The sequence below is a fragment of the Globicephala melas genome, chromosome 4, assembly GCF_963455315.2.
Source record: "Globicephala melas chromosome 4, mGloMel1.2, whole genome shotgun sequence".
Lineage (NCBI taxonomy): Eukaryota > Metazoa > Chordata > Mammalia > Artiodactyla > Delphinidae > Globicephala > Globicephala melas.
The window spans coordinates 121,776,302-121,790,011 of record NC_083317.1 but is presented as its reverse complement, the minus strand read 5'-3'; the positions used below and the strand labels follow the sequence as shown (position 1 = coordinate 121,790,011).

Genomic DNA, 13,710 nt, shown 5'->3' with positions numbered 1-13,710 from the left:
GAATCTGCCTCCTTTATAAAATTATTCTCAGAGTCCAATCTAACTGACTGTCCTGAATCCCTCCTCTTGCCCATTTTATAAACAGAACTGCATAAACTCAGGCCTCCCCCTTCTTCCCCTTAAAAATGTGGATTTCTTTTAGATAGGGTTCCCTAATAAAAATCTCTCATGTCTGTGAGAACTTTTAAGGGGATAAATGAAGAAACAAGGGGCATGTTAGTAAATATTGACTGATTTACACCATTTTTTCTTTAGCTTAATATTCTAAATGCTATTTTTTAGTGATACCAATACATAGAAGTAAAGCACATTTTTTGGCATGAAGAATTTGACTCTGGAGCCAAATTCTTTGGTTACTAATACCAGCCCTATTACTTACACTGTGTTATTCTCTCTGAACCTCAGCTGTCTCAACTGTTAAGTGAGGATAATAACATTATCTACTTAATAGGATTATTTGGAGGATTAAATGAAATAATCCATGTAAAGTACTTTTAAAAAGGGCATGGCACATATTAAGCACTGAATAAATGTTTGTTGCGTTGTTCTTACCACCATTAATTTATCAGAAAATGTAACTGGTCATTTTCTAAGACTTAAGTGTAAGTCTGAGTGACTCACAACAGGAGTCACCAAATTATGAAAGTGTCTGTTTGGTCTGAATTTAAGTGTGTGCCTTTCTTTCAAAATTTCTGATTGTATCTGGAGAACAGCATCAAAATAAATGATTGTTTCTCATTGTACAGTACCCCAAACAACTGAAGCTACCAATACTCTTCCTCTATTTCTGCCCATAGCATAAGTGTGGAGTCGCCCATCATTTCCTAGAGGTTGAATCCAATGGACCTACGCCTATCCCACTTGACCTCTCCTGTGTTAGACACTGTCCACCCTCCATCTACCTTTTCCTTTAACTTCCAGATACATTCCCTGCTGGTTTGCTTCCTGTTTCTTGGGCCCAGTACTTAGTCCTTTGTGGGCACCTCTTCCTTTCTTCAACTAGTGCTGTTGTATAAGTACCTTCCTTTCTCACTCCACCTACTTTCCCCGGATGACCTCATTCTCTCAAGATTTCCACAAGTTGATAGCTCATATCCACCTTTACTGCCACTGCCTAAGACTAGGCCCTCATCACTTCCAACCTAGCCTGGAAATTGCCTCTAAAATGGTCCCCCTGCTGCCTTTTTCCTACTTCACATGGCCACCAGAATGTCCTTCCTAAAGGATAAATCTGACCTTGTCACGCTCAAGCTAAAGCTCTTCAAGGGTTTGCCTTACCTTGCTGGATAAGATCCTAAAACCTTTAAACTATCTAACCCTTCTGCACTTTAACCTAATGACCCACATTAGGAAGGCACCCTACAAGTTTTTGTTGTTCAAACAAGGAACATGGTTCTAAAAGTTTTGCCAGGGCTGTGCTTTTTATTCAAATCACTTTTCATTATAAATTATTGATCACAGCCTTAAAAATCAATTAGAAGAGTTTCTCAACTCCAGTAAATACATATCACTAGATCTCTTGAATTGAAAATTTTAAGAACAAGTCAATTATATACAATACGCAAGTGCAAGCATACACACACACACACACACACACACACACTATACATTATTGTGCTTTAAAACTAGATGTATAGATTTTTAATAATAGTAAAGTGTATTATATCAATGCATACACTTATATATACTTAAAATCAGTTATGCAAAGGAAACAGAATAATAATGAAACAGATTATGCCATAATTTGACAGCATTGTCCACAAGTTTAGAATTTGCATCTACTGTAAATCTCAGATTTCCATATTATAGAACTGCTAAAGATCAATCTTGCTATAAACTGATAATCAATCATTTGTAGATGTAGACATCTCAGAGTCTTGTGTCAATGTATAGGAATAATATTAGGTATGTATAGAAATTCAAGATAAATTGCTAAATGAAGAGGTAGGTGATGGAAAGAGCTACTGGATCAAGAGAAGAAGTTCTGAATTTTGTCCTGACCAAGGTCCTACTTCTCATAGATGGTGAGACTGAAACAATTAATTAGCCTTTCAAGATGTTACATTCCTCCATCTCCAGAAGGAGGGGTTTTAATTACACAGATCTCTGAGGCCCTTGCCAGCTTTGAAATTTGGATATTTAGCTATGGCATACCCACAGAACAGAGAAGCCTGCCCTTGAACAAGCTTTGAGAAAGATCAAATCCACTGTGACTCTCAATCACAAACAGTTGATAGATCTCTTAGCTGTCCAGATTTTATAAGGCTCCCCAGTCTACATCTCTGCAAGCCTCCACCTTCAGGTGCTAAAATCTTCAGCTTCCTCACCGCCTTAACCATGCTGGACATTTTCATATAATGTAGCCTGAGTTGTTCTAGGCTTGAATCAATAAAAATTTAACAGAGAATTCAAAATACCCCCCCCCCCGCTCCCCACTTTCAGGTCCAAGTAATGAGAGCTCCTTAGCCTTCCAGTGACACACACTAAATGTTTCGTAAGGAAAAGGCTGGATGAGTGACTAATGTGTGTTTTTAGCCTCAGTTTCTTGTGTTAGGGATATAACAGCTGTGTGCAGTAAAATTCCAGGGTAGAACTGGCTGTATCGACAATTTAAGACATCCATGCCTTTGTAGTCATAGCAGCTGTACATGTTTTCTGCAGTGGAGATTTAACGTATTGGATAGGATTATGAGTGAATTGGAGTGGCTTCACTATTTTGTACCACATTTTGTTTTATGATGAGCTGCAAGCCAGAGTCTGTATAGTTAGACTTGGGGCTTAGCAGCATAACCAATAAAATATAATGAGAAAAAAAAATACACTGTGTCCTACAGTGTATCCCAGCAGTAAACAACTCTGCTAATATTTAGAGATGTCTGTCTCAGACTGCTCTCTTGTAAACTTTCCCTTAGAAAGAAAACTCTTAATGTATAGCTACTATTTTACTCCTATCAACTATATATAGGTAAGGTTCTGCCAAGAAGAAGGAAAACGAATGCAATGTGCATATCTGCGTTATTTAAGCCAAAAAAGTCAACGTGCTTCATATAACTCAAACCAAATTATCCATAGTCCCTAAGTCAGAAGTTCAAAACTCACAGAGAAAATCCAACAGTCTAATTCTAGTTTGCTTTGATTTGAAGACTTGTGTTTGTCAGAAGACATGCAAGCCTTGGAATTGAGTCAGAAAAATATGTAAAGAGGTGATATACTGAAAAAAATAGACAATTCACCCAGTCAGTGTGAGTCCAGGAAATGTGAGATTGCTCCCACATTTCGAGAGCACCGGCCCTACAGCCTTCTGGAACTTGAGCTCCGAATGTCACTTACCCTATGACGATACAGGAGATGGCAGTTCCCAAGAAGGCATATGTTAAAATAGATCCTAAGTTCTGAAAAAAGTGTCTCTGGGGAGAAAAAGATACATTTTATATAGTACGTCAGCATTTTTCTTCTTAGTGTTAACAGGAAATAAAAATAAATGCAATAAATTGCCCCACCCTTCCCTCACTGTTTAGGCAAATTTTGTTTTTGGAGCATCAGTTCCTGGCCCTATTGTACAAATAAGGCTTAACTGATTTACACAGAAAAGGACAGAGGTTTCCAAAAAATAGAGGAAAAAATACACCTGGAAGGTGACAGGGTAGAGATGAGAGAAACTACTGCCAGAACTGGCTGGACCTGAGAGAGAGGGAAGGGACTGGAGCAATGGCCATGCAGGATTCTGGGATGATTAAAGGAAGACAGAGTTTTTCAGAAGTTTTGTTGTCACTGAAACCCCTTTAGCACTTTAAATATACTATTCTAAAAGATTTAAGTTGGGCTTCCCTGGTGGCGCAGTAGATGAGAGTCCGCCTGCCGATGCAAGGGACACGGGTTCGTGCCCCGGTCCGATATGCCGCGGAGCAGCTGGGCCCGTGAGCCACGGCCGCTGAGGCTGCGCGTCCGGAGCCTGTGCTCCGCAACGGGAGAGGCCACAACAGTGAGAGGCCCGCGTACCGCAAAAAAAAAAAAAAAAAAAAAAAAAAAAAATTTAAGTTGTCTTTTGACTTTTATTGGATCTCTGATTTACAGTTCTTCTGAATGTGGTGAAACAAAACCTTAATCACCTACAACAGTTTATTCTAATGAATCACACAAAATGATACCTAGTCTTGGGGCTGGGGATGAGGAAGGATGACTGGAATAAGTCTAGCTTTCTAAATCTTTTCAAATGCTTGCTTGGGAAAACTCCCTTCCAGTTCTGTAAGTGGCATCTAAGTAGCCAGAACTGACAGAAAGAGGGAGCCTGGAGTACACAAGAAAATCAGGTCTGTGCTGAAAAAGCAAAGGCTGCTGGAGCCCATAGGCCAAAGGAGGAGAGCCCTAGGAATCTCTGGAGTGGGTGGTGGGCAGCAGAAAAGCAACTGCACTACCTCTGCATCTCAAAACTCATTCAGGCCAGAACCTCACTCTGCAGCACTTGGGATGCTAGCATCTAAACTTCTATGTGAATTACTAATTTAGGAAATGTGAGCATTCAGGCTGCACCTAAGTAATGTTTTGCAAGTGCATAGAAACTGCAAAACCAGACTTTGTCTCTATCAGCATCAACAGCTGAGTATTAGCAAAACAATCTTAAGTTTTCACCCAATGGGTGATGGGTAAACCCAATGTAATTAACAGCAAACTCTTTGGTTATAATCATCTAGAATAATATTGCCCAGTAGAAATATAATGTAAACCATATATGTCATTTAAAATTTTTCTAGTAGCCACATTAAAATAAGTTTTTAAAAAGTAAAATGAGGGCTTCCCTGTTGGCACAGTGGTTGAGAGTCCGCCTGCCGATGCAGGGGACATGGGTTCGTGCCCCGGTCCGGGAAGATCCCCCATGCCGCAGAGCGGCTGGGCTCGTGAGCCATGGCCACTGAGCCTGCGCGCCTCTCCGCAACAGGAGAGGCCACAGCAGTGAGAGGCCCGCGTACCGCAAAAAAAAAGTAAAATGAATGTTGATAATAAAATGTTTTATTTAATCCAATATATTCAAACATTATCATTTCTGTATGAAATCAATATAAAACATTATTGAAATAATTTACATTATTTTTTGATACTGAGTCTGTAAAATCCAGTGCATATTGTACACTTAAAGCACGTTTTCAGGGGCTTCCCTGGTGGTGCAGAGGTTAAGAATCAGCTTGCCAATGCAGGGGACATGGGTTCGAGCCCTGGTCTGGGAAGATTCCACATGCCATGGAGCAACTAAGCCCGGGTGCCACAACTACTGAGTCCGAGCACCACAACTACTGAAGCCTGCGTGCCTAGAGCCCATGCTCCACAACAAGAGGCCACCGCAATGAGAAGCCCATGCACCTCAATAAAGAGTAGCCCCTGCTCTGCGCAACTAGAGAAAGCCCGCGCACAGCAATGAAGACCCAACACAGCCAAAAATAAATAAATAGCCAAAAACCACAAAAAAACTATTTCTATGATAACTGTAGAAAAACGACTGATTAAAACGCCCCAAATATTAATAAATAAATAAATAAATAAAAGTTAAAAAAACAAACAAAAAAGAAAAAGCACACCATTCAGACTAGTCACATTTCAATGGCACGTGGCTATCGGTTAGTATACTGGACATAGCAGGATTTAGAAGAATTCTAAGCATGTCAGATTTGAATCTGTATCACATATGATCTAAGATAATGATATTCTTACCAAATAGGCAAACCCATAAAATAAAATAATTGTTTTCATTAGTGCTGGCAAAATACTCTACTTAATGATACAAGAAGAAAACAATCACTGTATATTTACCTTCTTTAGGCTATATCCGGCATGAAATATAATTGGTGGCAGTAAAACATTGAAGAAGATTTCTGGATCAAATGTCATCTGCCAGAAAAGACAAAAGTATAGTTAAGAAGATGCTCCTTTGGGCTACTAAAAATAAGTTTAAAAAAATTGTTACAGTCACCCTTGCTAAGGTTGTCTGAGGCATATTAACATGATATTAAATTAGCAAAGATGAAAATAAGAGAAAATGCAAACTTAGAAATTCATAATTGAATACAACTATAAATATTTTAAATGTAAAACTTTATTCTGCAGCTAATAAGAACATCAAAAAAACCTCAATGAAACCTCTCTAGGCAAAGAAAACCTTTTCCTTTTACTTTGATTAGTTATTCATTCCTCATATTTTCAATGTTTTTATTCTATTTTATTTTTTTCTGGTTGAGGAGATTGGTAGTGTTCCAACATTTTAGCTCTGACAAGGATTTATCTAAGGTTTTCCCAAATAAAACATTTTTAGAAATTTAGTCTTACTTTTCCCACTTTATCCCACTCTGAAGTTCAAAATATTTTCTGGACTCTGGAAAAACACATTTGAAAGTGAAACTGGATTTTTCTAGTATTTGTTTATTGGCTTTTACTTAAATGTTAAAATAAACTTGGCAAAAAATTCCTTGGTGTGAAATGCAATGAAATGAGATGGAGAAATTCTTGAATCCAATATCTGCTATTTGCTGGGTAGTCTGAAAATGTTAACTCATTTAATCTTTAAAACCTTCCTTAGGCTCATTCTCTTCTTCCACACTTTCCCTCTCTCTCAATCTCTCTCTCTCTCAATCTCTCTCTCTCTCTCTCTCACACACACACACACACACACACACACACACTCACTGCCATTCATTATTTCACCACTAAGCCTTCTTACCATTACAGCACTCATCAAAATCTTTGAGATGTATGGGTTTCACAACTATACTTTCTAATTTCCTCCCCCTTTTTGCCTGAATTCTTACTCATCTCTGAAACTGGATCTCAAAAGCTACTCCTCTCTGAAACATGCTTTGATTTCCCAAGTCAAAACTGACTATTCTTTCTTCTATGCTCTTTCAGCACTTTGTACCCTCCCTTGAAGGATATGTGTTTCATAACATATTTTACACAATTATTGGTTTCCGTTTGACTGTTTTCCCAGTTAAATTGGGAAGCCATCAAGGATCACAATGATGCCTTAGTCAATTCTGTGTTGCTTTCATCCCTCCCAGTGCTAGCCCATTGCTCAATATATATTTGCTAAATTGGAAAAAAAATTAATTGCCTTTGAGAGACAAATCTATTAAAATGGAATGAATTATATATATCCCTAACAACCTTACACATTACAGGTAAGAATTACTTAAGTAAAAATTAAGAAAAGCCTTTCTTAACTCCCATTTTTTACTTTGGGCCTAATTGAGCATTGCCAGAGTCCCTCTTCGCTTTTCTGCATACTGGCCCCTCAACTCTACTCTTCTAATATTTGGAAAGGGGAAGCGGGGGAAGTAGGAGCCACCTAACTCAGCTGGGCACCCTCTCATAAACCTAGTTATTCCCTCATTGATGCTACAACTTCTTGTACCAGTGAGCATTCAGATAGATCAGCTTGGCCTATCCCCAACTCTCTGTGCCAGTTTCTTCATCTTGAAAATGAATACAATAATCTGGTACCTAATTTTAAGGTGGTTATAAAAATTAAATGAATTAATACTTACAAAGCCCTTGCAGCATTGCCTAACATCTAATAAGCACCTTTAAGTATTTATTACTAAAGAAAATGAAATATCTGAATTAATATTTTGAAGTTATACTATTTGAAGAAGTTGCCCTATTGTTAGGAACTCTTGAGTGTTACAACTGTGTAACATTTGGGCAAAGATATTACTTTTCCTTCTAAGTTTACTCTTTTTTCTAAGATTATCTGAAACACCATTATTGATCTATTTTTGAGGCCTGTTTGAGAGTGTATCAACTGCATATTTGAAAGTTTTTAGCAAAGAGATGTATTTCTGAGTTCTGGAGGAGAGAAGCAATGCAGCCGTGATCATCTGGAAGAGAGAATTACAGTGGCACAACATCTTGGACAGAAATATCCCTCGTCTCGGCAGTTTTTCTGCAAAAATCAGGTTAATCACTCAACCAGAACATTTCAATAATCAGAATGCCCCATTCCCTGCATGCAGGTTAACTAATGTGTTATTGAATTATATTTTCTGGAGCAGCCAGATGAAACTGGCAGGCTGAGAATGGCATGCAGCGTACGAGGATTTATTTGTATATACAAAACAGATTTGTGTTCCTTTCAGACTTGCTATAAGCTTAGGAACTGCTAAATCAGAGTTCTGGGAGTAACTCCAAACCCAGACAATTTCTCAGAAATGGCTGGATCTGCCGCTGCACCGACCTCCAGATGGCGATTCCACATGTCATTTTCCTCAGACTTTGTGTTCAAATCATGGCCTTGGAGGTGAGACTGTTTTTAAGGCCCAAACTATTAAAATTTTTCATTATAGTAGGAGGGGGGAAAAAACCTAAGACAGGTGTGAAAGGGAAGAGCAGAAAGTTAAAAATCTTTCAGCTAAATACATTAGTCTTAAGATACAAATTTTATAGACCAGCACTGTCCAGTAGGACTTTGTGTGATGTGAAAATATTCTATTACTGTCCTGCCCAATACAGGAGCCATGGGTCACATGATCTACTGAGCAATTGAATTGCAAGCTACTGGAACTGAGGGACTGAAATTTTTTTTTCTATGGCTAGTAACTGTTGGACTGTACATTTATAGACAGTTACTAGAATTAAAAAATTCAGACCATTCAATTCTTAGATGGTTTACTGTCCCATATAAGGAGTGGCTAATTTGGAGCAACTGACCTGAGACTCAGGTGGTAGAATTATGGATGCTTCATGAAAACTGTGAGATTTTTAAATACTGAGATTCAATTCTTAAAATACCAGACAATATGAGACAGAAAAATACCAATATGTTCAACTACTACAAGGATGCAGTAGTTTTACCTATTAACTCAAACATGCACCGGTATTTGGCTAGGAATGGCCTGGACACGTTGATAGAGATAATCAACTTGAAAACTTCCAAAAGCAGAAAGCAAAGGTACCAAGTTTAATTCTCATCAGAAGGTTATAGATACGGAAATTCTGTTTGGGGCTTCCCTGGTGGCACAGTGGTTGAGAATCTGCCTGCCAATGCAGGGGACACAGGTTTGGGCCCTGGTTTGGGAGGGTTCCACATGCCGCGGAGCAACTAGGCACGTGAGCCACAACTACTGAGCCTGCGCATCTGGAGCCTGTGCTCCGCAACAAGAGAGGCCGCGATACTGAGAGGCCCACGCACCGCGATGAAGAGTGGCCCCCGCTTGCCACAACTAGAGAAAGCCCTCGCATAGAAACAAGACCCAACACACCCAAAAATAAATTAAAAAAAAAAAAATTCTGTTTGATCCCGAGTATTAAGGCTTCCAGCAACTCAATATGAACTATCTAGGAAGAAATATCAGTGTTCTAGCAACTACTAAATAAATAAGCACTAAAAGAACCACTTTAATAGGGGACTGTGATTTATGTGGCATATTACTCCCAAAGAGGCCTTTTAAAAACATAGTTTCATCAACTCTGACAGCATTCCTGCGTGGTAACTGGCAAATGCAATTATCCCCTTTTTCCAGAGACAGGAGAAGAAATGAATGGCGTGCCCAGTGTCAATGAATGTGTCAGGGATACTGCTGGGAATTGAGTATATCTACATGGTAAAGCTAAATGTGTGATCTCCAAGGGAGAACCAGGCTAACATAACTACTTAAAGCAAGACTTAGGAGTGTTGAAGAGAAGTTGGGACTCAGAAGTAGGCTTTCATTATTTTGGCAATTCCCAATTCCTTTGGAAAAGTGTTAACACAATAATGCGTTCACTTATCTTCAATGCTTTGTTCATTAGAAATCTAACAAGCCTCTTCTCTGTTGCAAAGTTCTTGAAGATATATGATAGATGGACTGAATCCATGAAGGTTATAGTCAAAAGAAAGACGCTGTGTACTTTCAGTACAAGGCACAGGGTTACGTTGTAGTTCATGGTTCTCTAGAACAGAGACACCACTCTGGGCTTGCTAACCCTGCAGGGAGGCTTGATATTGAAGCAGCGTATGAGCTGGGTTTTGAAGGTTGGGTAGGAGCCTCTCCATGGGACACCAACATACAGAACCATGATCCTTTGTCTGCCCTGGAAGCAGTGGGCCAGGGTTCACCAAGCCACAAGGGAAACTGGCAGCTTCCTGGAGTTTCAGTTATACTTGATAGCAAGCAGTTTGAAATATTTTAAATATTTTTAAAATGCAGATATATTTAAAAGGGAAAATCAAAACCTGTATGCATTTTTAATGTAAATATGAGAATTCAAAGAAAACTTGGCTTGCTCGGGGGAGACAGCTTTGGGATATACATAGAGACAACTCAAGGGTGTGTGTTTCCTTTCCTCTGCCCTAAGTTTTGGTATGAAAAGCACCAGAGGGGGAGAATGCAGAACAAATTCAGAATATCTGATGAAAATATACCGCCTACTAATTAGATAAGCTTAGTCCACTTAATCTCTCTGAGGCTCAGTTTCATCATTTGTAATATGGGCATGCAAATGCCTACTTCCTAGACTTGCTTTTGAGGATTAGATGTAATAAGAGGTGTAAAGTGTTCTACTTGGTACCTGACATTGATTGTTTCTCAAGAAAGGCTCACTATACCTGAATTGAAATGGAAGAAATCGCTGAAGGAATGGGTTAAGGATTGGAGGCACAAGGCGCACTTGGGGAACAGAAGTAGAAAATGTAGACCTCCTGAGTGATGTGGGAGGAGGTTAAGGCCTGGCTATGCATACTGCCCAGACTATTTACCTCTCTAACCCAGCGGTAATGAACTGAAACTATATTCATTCAAACACGGAAGAAAGTAGAGATATTTTTGCACAGCAGGATTAAACAACAAAATGGCTATTGGGAGTATAAATTTGTATAACCTTTTAGTAGAGTAATTTAGCAAAAGGCATCAAAATGTCAAATATCCATAACATTTGTTTTGTTTTTGAAATTTATTTATTTATTTATTTTTGGCTGCGCTGGGTCTTCGTTGCTGCACGCAGGCTTTCTCTAGTTGCAGGGAGCGGGGGCTACTCTTCGTTGAGGTGCGCAGGCTTCTCATTGCGGTGGCTTCTCTTGTTGCGGAGCACGGGCTCTAGGCGTGCGGGCTTCAATAGCTGTGGCTCGCAGGCTCTAGAGTGTAGGCTCTGCAGTTTTGGCACATGGGCTTAGTTGCTCCGCGGCATGTGGGATCTTCCTGGACCAGGGCTCGAACCCGTGTCCCCTGCATTGGCATGTGGATTCTTAACCACTGCACCACCAGGAAAGCCCAGATATCCATACCATTTGATTCAGCAACACCTCATCTGAGAATTTATCCTGCAGATATGCTTGCACATGTGTAGAATGACATGAGGGCAAGAGTATTCATTGCAGATGAATAAATGGGAAGAAAGAAAGCATTGAGGATGATTGAAAAATGGACTGGTTAAATAAATCACAATATTCAGCTGACCCTTGACCAAGGTAGAGGTTAGCGGTGCTGACCCTCCATGCAGTCGAAAACTGGGTATAACTCACAGTTGGCCCTCTGTATACGAGGTTCTTCCCTTTCTGCAGTTCCTGCTTATCCACGGTTCTGCATCCGCAGATTCAACCAACTATAGATCATCTAGTACTGCAGTACTTGTTATTGAAAAACATCTGCATATAAGTGGACCCACGCAGTTCAAACTTGTGTTGTTCAAGGGTCAACTATAATCTGTAAAACTGAATACTATGCAACTGTTAGAAAGGCTGAGGAAACTGTCTGTGAACTGATATGGCTGCTTTCTAAAATTTGCTGTCAAGCTCAAAAAGCAAGGTGTGGAACAGTCTGTCTGGCATGTGTAACAAACACTGCTATGGCCTCACCACACCCCATTTTCTTTTTGTCCTGGCCAGACACTTAGACCACATTTCCTTGTAGTCACGTGGGGCCATATGACAAAGGTCTGGCCAATTGAATATGGATAGAAGTAATATAAATCATTTCCAACCCTGGTCTCTAAAAATCCCCTAAATCTTCCATGTTCTCTGTCTTTCTGCCTTTGTTAGCTCCTGTAGAACATCTGGCAGAGGTCCCAAATACTAGCGACTGGCAGAACCACTAGATTAAAGGAAGTTGGGAATGATTAATGGCCCCTGGAGAAGACTACAGTGGTCCCCTCATGGCCCAAAGGTCACACTGGATTGGAACACAAGCAAGAAATAAACCTTTATTGTGTTAAGTCATAGAGATTTGGGGGTAGTTTGTTAAAGCATTTGGCCTATTCCATGATTTGTGTGGAAAAGGAGGACGTGTAGAATATTTACCTGCATATTATAAATATGTGTGTGTATATATGCATATATATATACTATCGTCTATTGCATATTATATATACAAGTTATATATATATATACACAATCAGTTGCTTCTGGGGAGGCCAGGGAGGAGAACTTGGTGGCAGGAAGTACGGGGGTTGGGAGAAGGGTTTTCTGTATGTACTTAGTGAGGGACGACTTTCTTTGCCCTGGCTTCATATCTATGGATATAGAGAGGACTGCTGCTTAGAGCAGGGCATCCCAGCATTTTTGCCATCACGACACACACAAAATGAGTATATTGGGTCAATGGGGTAAACTGTGGGGAAATTAGGGTCCTGATGAGACTACTCAGGGATGAAAAGATGAGACTAGGACTCTGACCATCCTCAGCCTGAGGATGAAGGGATTGATACCTCATGGCACACCTGTAACCCATCAGCACACCAGTTGGGGAGCACTGTACAGGATTTAACACTCCTGGCCCTGGTCCCACCTTTCACTCACTCTCCCTAGGAAACAGAGAGTGACTAGCCTAATTGGTAAGCTGGAGTAAACGAACTGAGGGTGTGCATCTCAGCTCCCTCTCTCTCCGTGTTGGAACCGGCCTGCTTGCTCAAAGTGGATGCCCCCCGCTCCTCCCAGACCTAGGGAAGGCTCATGCTGTCCAGCTGGGTCCGTGGCTGGGTGGGTCAGTCTTTCTAATTCTGGGGTGAAAGACGAGCAAGCCAGCTTACAGACTGAGACTCATTATTTTACCTAGCTTTTGCTCTCTGTCTTTCTCATTCCTGTACCTATGTCTCAACTAGCTATAAAATCAGATGGGCAACTATACTGCAACAACAAAACGTCTTTTTTTAATAAATACTATCAAGTTAAAAATCAGATGGGCAAAAGAAATGATATTGAATAATGTCTTCAAGATTCCAACCCACCTTTTTGGTACCTTTTGAACGTTAAGCCACATGAATGTATTACTTACTTAAAAAATAAAGTCATTTAAAAAAAAAGGTGTCTCATGTAGATTAGTTTGAAGGGACCTCAAGTTTAGCCTGGATGAAGGGAAACCATTGTCAAGAACCAAAATGAGCACAAGGTAAGGACAATGTGAATGAAGGTAACTGTGACAGAATGGAAAGAAAGGACCAAACCAAGGAGACATCCATTCATTCAACAATATTTACTTAGAGTAAGTAAGATCAGGACAAAGAATGGTAAGGATATAAGTTTAGGCAGGTAAGGAAGCCATACAAGCAGCAAAAAGATAATGAATTACTGTTTTTTAAAAATGGGGAGAAATCCTGCTCTTGACATTCAAATCTGTGGAATGGCCAGTTTAGGAGATAGTTATTCACAGTGAAAAGCATTCTTCCATTTTTCCAGATGGTTTCCTACAGAGCTCTTATATGTGGCAGGGACTCATCAGAGAAATAGGCTTTACCTCCTGTAGGCTGTTGTTTAAGAAA

The 13,710-nt window shown here is 39.8% G+C and overlaps 1 protein-coding gene across 1 annotated transcript in view; it reads right to left on the bottom strand.

Moving 5' to 3' along the window:
• SLC9A9 (solute carrier family 9 member A9) overlaps positions 1-13,710 on the bottom strand; it is a 538,678-nt gene that overhangs the window by 490,778 nt on the left and 34,190 nt on the right. Inside the window, exons 3-4 of the mRNA XM_030873292.2 lie at positions 5,803-5,880; positions 3,331-3,407 (exon numbers count right to left, since the gene is read on the bottom strand). Coding sequence (XP_030729152.2) covers positions 3,331-3,407; positions 5,803-5,880 — 155 coding nt within the window. The remainder of the gene's footprint in view (positions 1-3,330; positions 3,408-5,802; positions 5,881-13,710) is intronic.